At 40.3% G+C, this 16,643-nt stretch overlaps 1 protein-coding gene across 2 annotated transcripts in view; it reads right to left on the reverse strand.

Moving 5' to 3' along the window:
• Positions 1-16,643, reverse strand: part of MRTFA (myocardin related transcription factor A) — a 79,074-nt gene that overhangs the window by 35,896 nt on the left and 26,535 nt on the right. Inside the window, exon 1 of one of the 2 annotated variants that reach the window (XM_065629750.1) lies at positions 12,921-13,445. The exons of the other annotated variant lie outside the window; for it this stretch is intronic. Coding sequence (XP_065485822.1) covers positions 12,921-13,047 — 127 coding nt within the window. The 5' untranslated portion in view covers positions 13,048-13,445. Of the gene's footprint in view, positions 1-12,920; positions 13,446-16,643 lie in introns of those variants that run through there. 2 annotated transcript variants of the gene reach the window in all.

Genomic DNA, 16,643 nt, shown 5'->3' on the forward strand with positions numbered 1-16,643 from the left:
GGCCACCATTTGCAGCCCACAAATATCTTTTTCAATCTTTCAGTACAATCTGTATAACACCATTCAACTAAACATGCCTACATGCAACCAACTTAATTATAATATGCAACCATAAGGGAAGACTTGGACATGGGATGCTTGCTGTACAGCACTGGGGCCTCTAACTTAAATATCACAGTGCCATTAACTACTGCTTCGAAGGGTGAAGCCACCTTTCCACTTACCACTCAGCCAGCAGCAGCCATTCTAAACATATTGAGATTTTTTTTTTCCTAGTTTCTGATTAAATAGTCACATTTGACCACCAGCCAGTGCCAAATTCAGCTTTGGAATATGCAGCACATCAGTTGTTGCTTCTAGTGGAGGTTATAGCCTATATTTATGACTGAATTCAGTCCCTTGGAGATGTGGTAAGAAAACCTGTCCCTCACACCAAAAATTCTCTCTGAGCATTTTTCAGCTGTGCCTGCTTACAAAACAAACATTGAGTCACATTAGCCCTTTCATGCTTCGATGGGAAGCCAGATTAGATTCTGGTTCATACACCAGCAATAGCGGCATCTGCTAAACTCCAGTTGCAAAATGCTTCTGTACAGAAGTGGCAAAGGGCGGTTACTATTACCGAAATTTTTTTAGAGTCCACAAGAAGCTATAAGAAAAATTCAGCTATAATACTTTGTGATGAATGAGTGAGTATACAATGGTCAAAATTAATTCTGAAAATAACTCAAATTGCTGAGGTGGATGACACCTTTTTTTTCAGAGCTGTGTTGTTCTCGTGCTGTCAACAACACCCCCTACATCACACAGAATGTACTAGGAGGGGAGTTACCAACAAAGAAAGGCCAACTTTTTGGGCCTTTTTTAAAGGCAGTTTTCTGAGCCTAACAGCGTTTTAATCCACTAACTGCTGATGGCGAATACACGCTGGCTTTGCATTTAAGCAGACTGTGCAGTTAACAGAGCAGCATTTAAGTGAAGCAGACTGTAAATGACACCCAAACTGCAGGGATTATATGACATTTTGCTATCTTGGGAAGGGGATGCCAAAAATTTGTGTCACTCTGTGGGATGAAGGAGAAGCAGCAGATACACCATTGATTCTCAGAATGTGCAGGCATCCACTGTTGTTGGGAATTGCAGGCATATGATTCTATCCATCTCGATGCATTTTAAAGAATAGCTTGGAGCAAGCCTGGGCAAAGGGACAGTTAAGCAGAAGTTTATTTCTTTACTATTTCAGACTACCTCACATTCTGCTACCTCTTTTCTCTACTGCAGCGACAACGGCTGCTATTAAAATGCAGGCAGTTCCCTCATCTCTTCCCTAGCAACCACAGTACTGATAAAATGGAGTTTGGGAGGGTAAAGAATAGAAAGAGGATTTGTTTTGGTCTCTTAAACTGTTACAAGAACTTTTCACACTAGAGGCAAAAGCCACTTATTTATATTCATGCTTTGGTCTTGTCTTTGTGAGAAGTAGGGTTGAGATCACGCTCTCTACACCCAAAGAGGAGGCCTGTGAAGCAGATCCTGAACAGGAAGCAAAACCAGGGCCAGGAGTGGGTCCCTATTGCAGGTCACATGAATGATGAAAGTGGATTTCTTAGCAGCTCTGCAGAAATCAGGATGTTCTGCTGCAATATGCTTAGATGAACAGGTGTCTCAAATCAGTTTGGGGAACACTGATAACTCCTTACCCAGTTGTGCTTGTCCACCAGAGATGATTGTAGGCACAAAGCCAAACAGGGTTAATCAAGAAATCCATACAACTGCATCAAAGGCACATCTAGTATAGAGGACTTGAAACTTTTTTGATGACTACCTTTTCTTTCTTATCCTCTTAGTAAGCTTTTGAGAGCATTAAAATTTGCACAAGTGAGCACGGGAGTACAATTCTGCCTGATGTAGACCTAAAACCTCTCTCAAGAGATTCTTAAAAACCAGAGCAGAACCTTCACCTCCAAAGCATCAACTTTCAAAATAGTACAGTAGATGTGCTAGTAATAATCCAAGGATATAATGTGGGTCATATAACACTAGGGGGTTTTTTTCTATCCAGCCCTTCTAAAAGCCTTCAGACTCTCAAATGCTGAGAAGCTTTTTAAAGCAGCTGAAAACTACAGAGAAAGGAGTCACTAGTCATTTAAGAATACAAAAAGAGGAGGAAGAGAGAAAATGAACTGACTCTTACCCTCAGGACAAGAAGGGCTTGTTTCTTGATAAAATCACACTCTTCAAAGCTTCTACAGCTCAAAATGTTCTTGGATCATATAAAATCATTGACATGACATGCACCTTACACATGCCTGCTGACATATTAGATGCATTGTCTATATGACCATGTTCCAAAGATTAGTTTTGGCAATGAGAAACAAAAATCAGGTACAGGCCAAAAGTCCCTTTTTGTTGGGAGGATGCTGTTGGAAATATGAAATAGGAGTAATTTTTTTAAATGTTAGTCAAAGGATGATTAAATACTTGCATGTATTATCTTCTAACGAGTCAATGTTATGAGGCATTAAATAGCTCTCTTAGTGGAGACAGACAAATACAGATTCTTTGATATGGTTAATTTAGCAGAATCAAATATCCCAACCTACAGATGAAACTGGTCCCCAAAGAATATGGAATCACAAGCAAATGCACAATCAAAAGCAAAAGAATCTATTTTCATTTCACATGTTACCACAAAAGTAGCTGGCTCACACCGTGAGCACAGGACAAGCTACATCAGAAGGTCATTTTTGAGGCTTCATATCAAATTTGATACAATGTGGAAACAGAAGTAATGTTAATTAAAAACTGTATTTAGAAGATAAAGCCACCATTTACAGCAATTTTAGTTTTGTTAGGACATAGCATTACAAAACAAACAAAAGCAGCAGCATGGTCCAGGTATCGCAACATAACGTGATTTAACCTCCAGACGGGACAAAATAGTTACTCCTGTCAGTGGTTCTCAAAGGCTCAAGTCAGTATTGCCATTCTGGGGAGGAAAATGTGCAGATGCAAAAGGAAGAACCAGTTCATAGTCTTAGAAGTTTACAATCTCAGTTCTCAATATTGCACACAAATGAATGCGTTTATTTTGTGGGTGCTACTCATGTATATGACTCTAAATATATGCAAACTTTATTATTACTACAAAAGTTATGCTGAATTTTGCAGGGTTCTTTTAATGTTTATTTAAAATAAAGACTAGCAGTGACTGCATTCTACAGCATTTGCCTTTACATTCTTCATGATTTAACTCCTGCTATTTCCATTAAACGTGTAAAATTTAGGGGGTTTTCATGAGATTTAAATTATTGCTACTTTTAATGCAATGCCAACTTTTTCTCCTTTAATACTAAAATTTTAAAATCAGATAAATGTATTACTATTAGTAGATGAGTCTTTGTATTGAATGCATAGAAGCCCACTCATCATAAAATCTTGGTACACGTAATAGTCCATTTCAGCACTCACTGAAACTATTAAAATTGAATAGGACTTCAAGAAAATAACCTGAAATACACGTAACCTGGCATATTTAGTAAGATATGCAACATGTTAAAATGTGCAACAAGGTTGTCAACAGGAAAAGTTGGTTTGCTTTCTGGGCAGGGTACAGATTCTTATAAAATCATTTCTTCCCAGTAATATTGGTTAGGTGAAAACTAAGCATGTGAATAACTAGGCACATATCCATATCTACGAAATCTGGCCACCATGCATGATTCAACGAGATGACCCTGTAACAAAATACCTAGGTGGAAAGGTCTACCTAAAATTGACGCACCAGTATCGTAAGTAAATATCTGTAATCAGTGTTTGTTGATGCCATCTACACATGCATTGTTGCTATCTATAGCTGGTAGAGAAGCCTTAAAGGGGGAAAAACAGAGAAAATTTCCCAACTCCCCGTGTAAGCTTGAGTCACAGTCTATACTGATTTATATGTTTCCATGAAACAATGAGCAAGGAGGAACTAACGTTGCCCTTAACCACCTTGCAAAGAAGACCCTAGAAATAAACACTCCAAGATAATTTAATATGATGTGGCAGATAGGGACAAATGAAGGAAAAAGAAGGAATGAGTAGATATATCCTGACAATCAAATCTACAGCTGTCTCCTAATGTGATGGTACAAAAGGCAAGTTACGCAAGGGAAAAACAAGTTTGAACCCTTTTCATTTTTTTTTTTTTTTCTTGGAAAGCTACAGCTGTCTCTGCCTATAAGAAGAAAGAGCTTCAGCCTTTTTATTTTCCTTAAGACTGAGACATGAGAATTGTTCATATTTTTTCTGAAAAATTATGCAGAAGAAAAAAGAAAAAAAAACATGCTCGGAGATACATCGGAATCTGAACAATTTGTCATTTTATTTAAAACTCTGGGTTCAGGGAATGATGTAATTTTGTGTGTTTCTATTAAGAAGAAAAAAATCAAGTCTTGGGACAGTGCCAAAACACACCCATAAAGCACATGATCGATTAGACATGTTTATAATACAATTGATGAGGAAATCCTTCCATGCCTCTTTCAGCAATAAGAGACATAGTCGAATACTTTTCCTTCATAGCTCACCTCCCATACTGCAATTTCTACTACAGCACAGCGCTCCAGTGTACTAACAGCCTCTCATATCAAGGCCAGAAACTTCCTCAAACATTTCTCAGACTGTGGTGTTGGCCCAATGATTCAGCCTTCCTTCTGCCACAGGGCACCCTCTACAGATAAAAGTTAAAAGCTCCCTTCACGGGAATCATCTAATGGTCAAGATACCACAGGACTGCGGCAACAGCTGGGACACCATGACATATGAGCTGTGTTTTGGGGTTTTCCACTTAAATGTGGAATAATTCTGTGTTTCCAAGACTATTTCAGATTCTTAACCACCTAAAGCCGTTTGTTATATTGAAACCAAATTCAAATGAGAGCAAATGTGTTTTTTCCACAAGTGGTAGAAAAAAAGACTTAGAAGTATGCAAATTTAAATACAAACCCAGCAGTTCCTTAGAAGAAGTAATTAACTGGTTATATAGGGAACTCGGAAAGCTGGCCCTTATAATTTTAAATTAGCTAGCTTCAGTATCTGCCAGCTTCAGCTGGTTGATTGCGCTGACAGTCACTTCATGGGACATGGAACAAAAGTGGTTTTGCCCAACATGCATATTACATGCAAAATAAAGACCCTATTTGGCTAGCATTCCTGCCACCAGCTTTTGTCCAAGCCCCAGCATCCTCTCTTAGCAAGAACTTCAGGTGGATGCTACAAGGAATTACCATGGGGACAAACTTTTTAGCAGGGCCTGTTGTGATAGAAAAAGGGGTAATGGTTTTAAACTAAAAGATGATAGATTTAGGGTAGCTATAAGGAACCAATTCTTTACAATGAGGGTGGTGAAACACTCGCACAGGTTGCCCAGAGAGGTGGTAGATGCCTCATCCTTGGAAACATTCCAGGCGAGGCTGGACGGGGCTCTGAGCAACTTGATCTAGTTGAAGATGTCCCTGCTCACGGCAGGGGGGTTGGACTAGATGACCTTTCAAGGTTCCTTCCAACCCGAACTATTCTATGATTCTTGATATTTCCTTAATTCATGGTAGTGAGAAGCATCTTTGCTCTTTTCTCAAAGACTGCAAAGAACACATGCCACAATCATGGCATCTGAGGTTCAGATAAAAATCCCAGCCTTTTTAGTGCAAGAGACTGATGCCTTCTTTACAGTTTAAGTACTAATTTTACTTGTAAAACAGCTACAAGATTCAGCTACAGCTATCATATCCTTCTGTCTCACAGTGGGTCAGTATGGAAGCTGATCCGTAGGATTTGCATTACACATAAAAAAGCACATGAAATTCCCTCAAACCCTTTAAACTGTGATCAGATAGCACCTATGTACTACTTTTTACTTCCTTTCTCTTTGGATGTTTACTTTCTTTAAAAACTCTAGACTACAGATCTCCAGCACCAACTTTCTTGGGGTTTTGCACGGGGGAAGATCCACGACATTAAAAATGAATTCAGCTATATAGCTTAGTGTGGTTTTTAAGTGCTATCATGGCTATAAATGTCTAAATAATATAATTCTGTGTAACAGGTCAATCAGCAAACTAAAAAAACCCGGCAGTCCAGAATGGCCTGCGTGACCACTGACTTCAGACTGGTGGGCAAATTCTGCAGATGCTTAAAATGTTACCGCTGGCTCAGTCCTCTACTAAAGGGCACTAGAGGAGACTGCCAGCAGCAGCAGGTCCTGCCACACTCATTGCACACAGCGGAAGATTCTCTCCAACTGCTAACAGAAGTGGGCTTTCACTAATGTACCGAACAAAAGCAAGGGAAGGGCAGACACGTTTCCTCTCTGTTGCTCCCTCCAGCAAAGAGGCAGGGGAGATACCTACACAGTGACAGCATTTGCAACTGCTGTAGTTGGACTCACAGTCACATGTCAGTCTTCAAGACACAATCCTCGTTCTAAACTGCCTGCAGTCAATGTGACAGCTATTATTAGCAGCAGTAAAACAGACTCTCAGCGAGGCACAAAGGTGCTGCTAGTTTAGCATCTACTTCTAAAACGTTGTCTTCCACTTCTGAAAAGGGAAAATTTCACATTGGAGCATAGAAAAAGGAGTGAGCTGCAAGCAGGCTTAGAAGGACTTCTATACATAATACAGAAAGAAGCATGAAACCATAGGAAAGTGAAAGTGAAGAAAAAGAGCATCACAAAGAGCATTCACCAAAATAAGAAAGAAAACCCACAACTGTGTGCAGGGAGAGGTTACATGCTGCTTGTAATACTGTCCAAATTACGCAAAGGGAGCTTGCACATCCTGGCTTCCATCACTGCTGTGAAGTTTGCAGAGATGAGTAACCAAATAACATAGCTACTGTCAGATTCAATTTCTACAAAAACACACAGCTATAGCCTCCATGCATTTAATACTAGAGAAACAAGTAGCAACACAAAGCTGGGAAAAATCCTTGCAGAGAGTTGAAAGTAGATCTCTTCCTTCTGTCACCCATAGGGCATCACTCAGATCCCTCCCCAATAATGCAGAGCTGGGCAACACAATGTGTGTGCCTTGACAAGTGTTTCAGTGAGGAAGGTTACCAAAAACATGACACCTGGTAGGGTGCAGCAGAGACGTCACAGGAAATACCCTCAGAATGGTGACAGGCCATCAGACTCCAGTCTGTGCTTCCTTCAGCTTCATGAGCTGCCATCGGGGATGAAGACCACAGGGTGAGGTCTTTATAAGCACGGCTGCAACAGATGGGCCCTGTCCCTACCAGGGCACTTCTATTGAAAACTTTCGAACAGCTATTTTTTTTTTACAAAATATTTTCTTCTGAATATTTTGCTTACTTCTGAAAGTTTGTATTAAAAGGAGATTGTCCAGAAAGCCTGGATTTCACCAGTTTTCAGGGTCAATTATGGAAAGAATCCATGTCCCAAAGCAATATATCCCCTTATTTACTGACCTTCTTTCATATTTCTTGTTAGTTTCCTCAGGCTTAGTCTAATTTTAGGTGGCAGAACTGCAGATTTGAAAGTTCAAATCTTTGTTTTCTTGGAAGAGTGCTTACTATATTAAATACACAATAAACTTGGTAGGTCACCTGCACAGTTCTTTTATTCGTCTCATTGAACACCAGGAAAAATCCTGAAGACACTGATGAGCAAAAAATATTTTATAGTTCTTCTTAGTAATCACCATATTGCAATGTACTTTGGCTACTGCAGGTCTGCTCTTAGTTTGGAGAGATATGAGGTTAGTAAATTTTACATACTGCCAAGGAAAAACATTGTATCTACTTCCACTGGCCCAAGTAAGAGTAAGAAAATGATGAGTTCTGCTCCACATTAATGCCACTCAGCAGATTATGCATCCAGTTACAGGCCTCCTGCAAGAAAAAGGAACACAATTTGCCCCATAGGTTCACTGCATGTTCTTGTTTGATAAACCCCAGCTATGTCAGGGGCCACATCCCATTTTCTACCATAGGCTGCAGAGGTTCTTGCCAAGAAATGTGCTGCTTTAACATTTTGGATTGAAATTTATTGATGCAGCAGGTGACAAGATCAGTAATTCAATGCTCAGAAAAGACTAGAGAGATGGGAGTTGGGGCACGAAAGGAAAGATCTAAGCAGGCACTTATTTTTGGTATAGATATTCGTTAAGATGTTGATCAATGACTTGCAGGTGTGACAGAACGCTGAAAAATCTGAGGTGACAAGTGACAGATCTTACAGATTATTGAAGTACTGAGATAAAATTTACACAGGCAGCCTGACGTGGATCCAATGACACAAGCAGAAACCACAACTGTCACTGACCCTTATCTTCTTTGGGCACGAGAGTCACGGTGACATCTGGCTGGCAAGGACTCTGAATAAGCATGTTAACTACACAAGTTGTTTCTGGATGCAAAACAGGTGATGTGAGCTTAAGTATTGGAGTTCAATTTTCAAAAAAGCACCTGCTTTTCAACAGCTCCTGGGAAGACTAAACATCAGTCCTTTGCTGTTTAAAAGTATAAATACAGTTATTTTCTTAATAAAATAAACAGATAATTATCAAATAATGAGTAATTCCAGAGCCACACAAGTTTTTTCAAGCTTTATTGACATGTTTCCCAGTTTCTAGGATTACCAATACCCCAGCACCACTGCTGTTGAACATAAAGCTCCGTTTAACTGTGAAGAAAATTCAGTTGATAGCGCAGGAAAGTACTTACTGCAAATTTTACTCAGTATCATTACTAGTTCAAAGCATTGTCTGCATAAATACTACTGACAGCTGCATTCACTGCACCACACCCAGTTTCTATTTTTCTTGTTTTCTGCATGTCTTGATGAGTCCCTACATCTCCTTGGTCTTGCAGGTCTGAGACTACAACTCTTTCCTCTTAGTATTACTTTGTGCTAAAGAAAGTAGTATAGTAGCCATTTTTTTACAAATTAAGTAGATCACAGTGTGGTAAACAAGCTAGTCTCTGTTCCTCTCCTCCTCCTCCCATTCCCAGCGTGAAAATAGCCAGGGCTAAAGCAACAGCTGGGGATCATTACACTGACAGGAATAGTTCAGTAAACTCCAAGAGGGGAAAAACATGTCATATCCAAAAAAACCAAAAACCCATTAGGGCAGCAGGACCGAAAAAAATGTGAATTCAGCTCCAGGGACAATGCTATGACTGTCCTTCCACTGATAACAACTGACTTATAAAAACCCTGGTAAATTCAGTGTTAACCCTTTCCCTAAGCTGCCCACTCATGTTACAAAGTTAACAAATACCCTGAAACACCTCAAAGTTTTCCCGGTCAAATGAAGCACACTGTGAATTAAGCAAAAATAAACTTAAATTGACCTCTTACTGCCAACTCTGAGCCACCTCACATTGATATATCATTATACCTCTATTACACCTCTTACATTTTAAGCTGTCACTGTGCTACACATTTGCCAAGAGTGGTTGCAGCACGAGGTTTGGGGGAGTCCAACTACGTATGTTTGGTGCGCCTCTGGATTTGCCATAAGAAATGCCAGCAGGTCAGCTTCCAATTCAACACATTTTCTATGGTTTTGTGTGTCAGAGCACTATTTGCACAAATAATTCTGAATTGTGGGATGTATCTGGCCATAATTCAGATGTGCCTGCTATATTTTGTGACTGGCTTCTGACCTTCCTTACCCATGTATTTGCATGAAGCATCACTTTGACACCTACCACAGCATCTTCAGGTCCACTCCGAACTAGGAAGACACAGATCAATCTTTACAGAAAATTGACACCCTGCATTCCTGTGAGATGCCTCAGAGGCAGGGGCTGCCCCCTTGCTGGGGATCTCTTGGTGTTGAGAGCTTCCGCGTCCACATGCGCAGGTTCTTCTGCCCTCTACCAGGTGAGGTACAGCCACTCGCCAGCTCTACTTTGAGGTGCCCAGAAGCATTATGACAATAAGGTCTAGATCACTTGTGAAGGAAGCCATATGTTAACAAGCACTTGCATGACTCCTGATCTCTTCAAAGTACTGAACAGATATTAATAGTTTAATCAAAGGCTAAGCTAACTCAAATTACCTCACATTTGCTGTGGACCAAGAATGTGCACACAGTTACTGCAGATCAGATGGCATGCAGGAACTTGTTCGTGTGTCTGGGCCCTGAGACACAAATCTTGGAAAAAGACAGGTGAGTTTCACTGTCAGCCCCCGAGTCACATTGAACATTTTTGAAGGGAAGACTTGCCAAAAGAAGTGTTTAGTTTAAGAGCAATGAATGAAAGGCATTGCACAGAGGTAGAAAAGTTGGAATTTACTTCTGGAAGTACTTAATTCTAAGCTAGACTCACATGAATGCTAATCAGTTTTTTAGTAGCTTTCTGAAATTTTCTAATACTTGTGATTCATATCTTTGAGCGGCTACCATACTGTTGTGTTAACGGGTCTAGGAACTGCAAACTGGGCTCTGGTATTAGAAAACTAAATCATTCCAAGGCATTCTTGAATAGAAAACATGTTTATGGATTCCTGAATTCTAGGAATTTTACAAATAACTGCCCCAACACATACTTTGAAAAATACAAGCATATATTCTTCGACTTCCCCACATCAAATCCATTTCTGTGTGGAAAGAATTAGCAGTTCCCAAACGTCAATGTCAAGTCCCAATTAAAATAAAAAATCAGATTTAGGAGACCACCTGTTTTCCAGAGGCAAGGAAACTAGGCGAAGTCTATTCCAGATAGCCACTCCTCATGAGATTCATTAAGAGAACAGGTACGAGCATTGTCAGCGTAACAGACACTCCTTATTTGCCTGGCTTTATAAAGAGGATTTCTCCTCTGCTGACTGGCACCCATTCACGTCTGTGTAGTAAAGAGTGAGGAAGATAAGTGCATGAATTTTCTGTCCTGCGTGATAACAGAACTAGCTGTCCCATTTTTAGGGAGACCAAAACTAAGGTAAAACAGTCATTATAGTTTCAGCTCAATGCTAATTCTGTCCTTCCAGAGCTTCCATAAGGGTTTACATGTTGAGTGCATCTGCTTCTCCACTGCCTGTCAGATTTGGCTCTTCAAAACCCAGTGCATGCTACAGCATAAATACAACAGGCATCCTGAAACTGCAGGAGACTTGCAGCAGCAAAGCTAAAGGGTTATTCTTTTCTCTTCTGACATGAAAGAATCTGGCGGCATCTATTTTTCTTCCCTACCCTTCCTGTTCGGTAGCTGGTAGAAAGTAGCTTTCCTCATCACATGCGATACTAGAGTATCATGAATTAGACATAGGGTAGGCTGATTATATTGCTGCACTTTGCAGAGTCAACACAGCTTTTTCAATAACCAGAATTATACGAGAATTCAATGACCTTAACTTGCATTAACTTGAGACAGCAACAAACATTTTTATACTGATTAAGGTACTACAGAAGTGCATTTTCTTCATTCTACATGTTATCCCACCATAGACCCTGTGATATTTAGTGACTGGATGAAAGATGTATCCTGGCACATCCAAATGCAGAGTGCTCACCTCTGTGAAAATCAATGCCTTCCAAATACAAGACAGCTGCAAGTTTTGGCTTTTTTGTTTGTTTGTTTATTTCCTCTGAAGAGTGAGGTATTGCAGTTCTCTGCCTCCAGAGCAGACAAAGTAATCTGGGAATACTGCCTATACTAATGTATTTATGACTATTAAACTTGAATTTGAGGACTGTGACTTTAGTTTTCTTTTCCTTTTCCAATGAAAACAAGCAACAAAAATAGTAATATTTTAAAAATCTAATAACAAGCTAACTCTTGATGTCTGTTAAAGAGGCTTGGTAGGGAAAGTGACAATGGGGGTAGAAACTTAACAGTTTTGTTTGGTAGCTTCAGCAGGCCTAGAGCTGCATATGAGAGAAAAATCCTCTAAATGCAACTGCTAAAATTGTCTTCACACACTGGCCACCTTTCCACGACAAACATGGCCTTATTCTATCTGGCTTTTTGTCCTCATCTCCTACCAACCTTTACTTTGGTTTTCTGTCCAAAATGTCACTGAAAGTAATTTTCCGCTCCTTTCAGATCACATTACTTGCTCTTAAAATCAGTCATCACCTTATTTCTGAGGCCACTGTGCTCAAGGTCTTCGTTCACTCTTGCAAGTTGCTATTAAAATTCCACCTGTAGCTACACATCCAGTATTTCTGATAAAACGTAAATCTTATTATGTTTGCCATTGGTATTTTTTTAACGTTCTACCATTCTTCCCTGTAATAGTTTCCTGGTTCCTGTTTGTTCCTATTTATTATACCGGGCATGATGCATGGCTCACTGTCTGTTTTCATCTTCTCAATCTTTTTCAATCCCTCTAGATCAGATTCTGCCCTTGTAGATATCACTCCCTGAAATTTGACCTCAATCTACATCTTTCAGAATTGTCAATCTCCTATAAAAATCAGATATATTTGCAGGAGAATACCATTATCTAAAACAATCAAAAAACTCTCCAAACACCACCACATTGCAACTTAAAATGTGGTAACTCTTATGACCTTAAAGGCAGAGTTGCCACTCCAGAACAAACCTTTAAAGCTTTAATAAAACAGCCTTAAAAACATTGCTTACAAGAGCCCTGCAGACATAGAGGAAGAAATTTAAACTCTGAAATTAAAACTTCCAAATGCAAGTGAAACTGTCCCAAGGTCCAGGCACTGCAAGTCACTACATACAGAGCTTCAACCTCATCCTGTGACAAGCTTATGAGCGCCCTCAGGGACAATAGGTCAAAGGAGTCAGTGGGAAACCCAAAATCTGGACTACTGCCCAGAAAAGAAAAAGCAGGCAGATTCAATACACAAGACAAAAAAAAAAAAAAAAAAAAAAAAGACACCACACAAACCAATGATACAGTGCCTACAACAAAGAAAGCAGAGCCTGCTAACCTTCTCGTAAGCTGTGATATGAATCCTGATATGCGCTTGAACAGCTCTTCCCTTGCTTTGACACAGTCTCTGCAAGTGGCACAATCCCAACATAGGCACGCTGGAGTGTCTTGGCTTTATCCAACATATTAGAGGAAATCCCTGGACCTGGAGGCAAATTCTGTAACACAGGAGGCGTCCCAGGGTAGTAGAAGGGATGCTTAATCCTCACAGGAGACCCAACCGCAATCCCTCTCTACCAGGTTTCGGTCACTGCACCAAGTGGGAGAGCAGCAAAAAAAAAAAAAAAAAATCAGTTTACTGCTAGATTCCAAGGCTGTGCTCGCATAGGAACAGAGAGGTACTTGAGGCACAGACAAATCCTGACAGCCAACATCTAAAGATTAAAATCAGCAAGGCTCTTGGCAAAACTTTTCTTCCTACTATCTCAAAGCTCAGACAGAAACTTCACTGGTTCAGCAAGCGGCTATAGCATTCAGGATCCCAGTATGCAGAGCAGTGCTTATCAACAGATGCGTGGACTTCTTCGTGGGGCCACTTGCAGTAACAGCCAACCTCATTCACCCAAAATAGTGAACAGTTGGTTTCTCGACTCACACTACAGACACCTGCCAGACAGGCAATATCATGTGATTGAGCACAACCCTCTCTCCGCCAGCACCTCCCGATTGTAAGCATGCCCTGCACACAGCTATACCACCACCAGCACCGAGTGCAGGAGCCACACTGCCCTTTTTTCCTTCCTGTTTAAGCTATTGGAAATGTAATTTTAGTTGTGGAGAAAGCTAAACTGATAACCCAGGAAATAGTTCTTATACGCATTTACTCTGAGACCACATATAAGTAAGAGCAGGCTACTTTTGTACAAGCGCACATTCTCGCCTCTTCTTCCCTTAAATCCTTACTCCCAGGCCTAGTAAAAACACTCACCAGAAGATAATCAGCCGCCCCAAATCAATAACCCTCTACTGCAAACACTAAAACTTCAGGATCCATCCTTGTATGGAGGCAGTCGTCTCACCTGGAGCTTATTTAATGTGCATCGTGAAGAGATGCCATATGATTGACACACTTTGGTTATACATACTACCTAGAAAGATACTGGAATTGGAAGTGGACAGGGAAAAGCACAACCCGCCCAAGCAACAGCCAGGAGGTTCTCTCACCAGTACAGCTCATGGCTTTGTTAGTTTTTAATCTTGCTAAAGTATGCATCATAAAAGGTGCAATGAAGTCTGAGGGGGGGAAAAAAAAAAAAAAAAAAGAGTTGTCCATACCTGAAAAACAGTATTCTGGTATTTTTCCAGGGGAAAAAAAAAAAAGTAATCAGTGTCATCCTATAAGGCTGAAGCAAAGATAGCCACATGGACATTACAAAAATAAGAAGGTGAATACTCTAAACACTATTGGAACAGTCTTCATTTCATATCGTGTCCCCCCCCACTCCCAAGCAAGACAAAAATTTATTGTCTCTAAATAGTTTGAGAGGCATTCAAGACATTTTATAAAGCAAGGCTGTAATAACAACCGGGGGGGCGGGGGGGCGGGGAGGGAAGTCTCTAGTAACAACGCTTATCTAAAAAAAGTGGTGTTCAACCAAATTTAAAAAGCATGACTTTAACTCTGCCATAAGCTGCATTAAAGGAGCAAAACATATTAATGATGCTAGATGGCATCAGTGACATTTCTGAGTATCTTCAACGATGCTCTTCTTACTTTGAAATGTTGAAACTTTAATCAGAAAAGAATCCCAACTCTGAAGTTCCAATGGGTAAAAAAATACCTTTGGTGATAATATAAAGCTCTGTAACCTCACTATCCCTAAATTACCAATGTATACTCAACACAAACTCTCACCTTAAATTTATGATTTGTAGAAGTCACATAAAGGTTCAATTTCACAATGAACTTTAGCCAATAAGGTCAAATTACTGCATAAATAGATGAGCCCGCTTTTGCGTGAGCATTAGCAGCTGTGACGCTGCAGAGAGCTGCCTGGGGAAGCTGATCTGGCAGAGCACAGCAGAGCTAAAGCCAGGGCGAAGGAGAGGAGGAAGAAACACACTGTCCAGATCTCCCCTTTCAACAGCAACACACGGCTGCACGTTGAATCAGGCCTCTGTGCAGACAGGTCCCATAATTACTGTAATAGCTGAAGAACAACTATCCTGTGCCAGCCCGAGTCCTGCTTCTTCTGGCAAGCCATACACCATCTGGATGGTGGAAATGACAAGATTCAGCTACAGAGGTCAAAGACAGCTCTTACTTTGCCAAACTGGGCCTCTGAGCCAACAGCTCGCTACTGTGCGAGGCCTGGGAAGTGTGAGCCGGTTGCTCCATCCAGCTCCATCCATACCCAGGTACTGCCAAAACAGCCCCAAAATGTTGCCCGAGTTCTGATGAAGTACACTTAAAGACCTGAAAGAAGAGAGGCATCAAACTGCTAACAGTACATGAAATATATTGGCAGTTTTGGCAGTCTAATGATATAACTACCTCTGCTGCTATAATTCACAAATCCAACTTGATGAAGATTTGATCTTCTCAATGTATTATTGCAGACCTGCAGATATATGCAGACATACCTTTCTTCTTTTGTAGAAAATAGCTTGGAAAGAAAAACTCACTGGCTGAATGAAATGCAGATAAATCTTTGCTGAGTGAGATATTTTAAAATTTTGTCCAACAGCCTCAAATATTTCCTACGGCATTATTTAGTGTTCTGAAAAGAGAAGCAATTACCTAAAACAGAAAAGGATGGGCCAGAACAGTCCAAAAAGGGCTTGGATAATGCCCTACATGCTGTAAGAAGGCAAACTCTGAGTGGCCCAGGCTGGAGATCTTCAACACATGAGTAAGCACTCATGGGGTACCTCCTTGCAAAATATGGATCCTGATAGATGAGTAAAGACCAAAATCAACATATCTTGCATGAAACACTGACACTACTGCCAGATGTTTGTGAGCATCAAAAAGTTAAACAAAACTTTAATTTGTTTTATTGGATCCTGATGTACCAATAAGAGATCTGAAAGTCTGATCAACGATCACATGGACAGAAATGTCAATACACTGTAAGAACAAGTAAGACCTGATGAGTAACTTTGACAGTTACTTTGGAAATCTGCAGGGTAGAAGGGAAGGTCCATTTCACAGCAGATGTAGGATTTCCAGCAACAATTTCAGTTGCTTAACCACTCCGGAAAAGTAGCATCAACCCACATCAGTCCATGTTCTATATTCAGTGTCTTGCACAACCATTAACCTGGAATTGGCAGCAGTGCTGTTGGCAGAAAGATCACCTTTATCAATGGGACCTTAAGTATTTGCCACAGATTTCTGGTTTGGAAAACATCGGGCCCAGTTTTCATAATCTGTCCATGAGACATCTATTGAGCCTTACATCCTTTGACTTTCAAGTGTGAAATGAGATATAGACTGTGGGAATGTATTCTTCCTTAAGATGCTGCATTATTATTTATACTCTCATACAGAAATAAAAAGTAACATCAGGTGCACATATGGCTTGCACAGATACTGCTGCTAGTTCTGAGGCCTGGTGGGCACAGAGTGCAATACTGGTATTTGAATGTCAGTTATCATTACTTACTATTTTGAATTAATTAATTAACCTTCTCTTCTTTTTCTATCCTCAAAAGCCATGACAGCATAAAAGCAGCAGCTTTTTCAAATTCCTGTTCTGTGCTAGAATAGAAACATGGA

This window comes from Caloenas nicobarica, chromosome 1 (assembly GCF_036013445.1).
Source record: "Caloenas nicobarica isolate bCalNic1 chromosome 1, bCalNic1.hap1, whole genome shotgun sequence".
Classification (NCBI taxonomy): domain Eukaryota; kingdom Metazoa; phylum Chordata; class Aves; order Columbiformes; family Columbidae; genus Caloenas; species Caloenas nicobarica.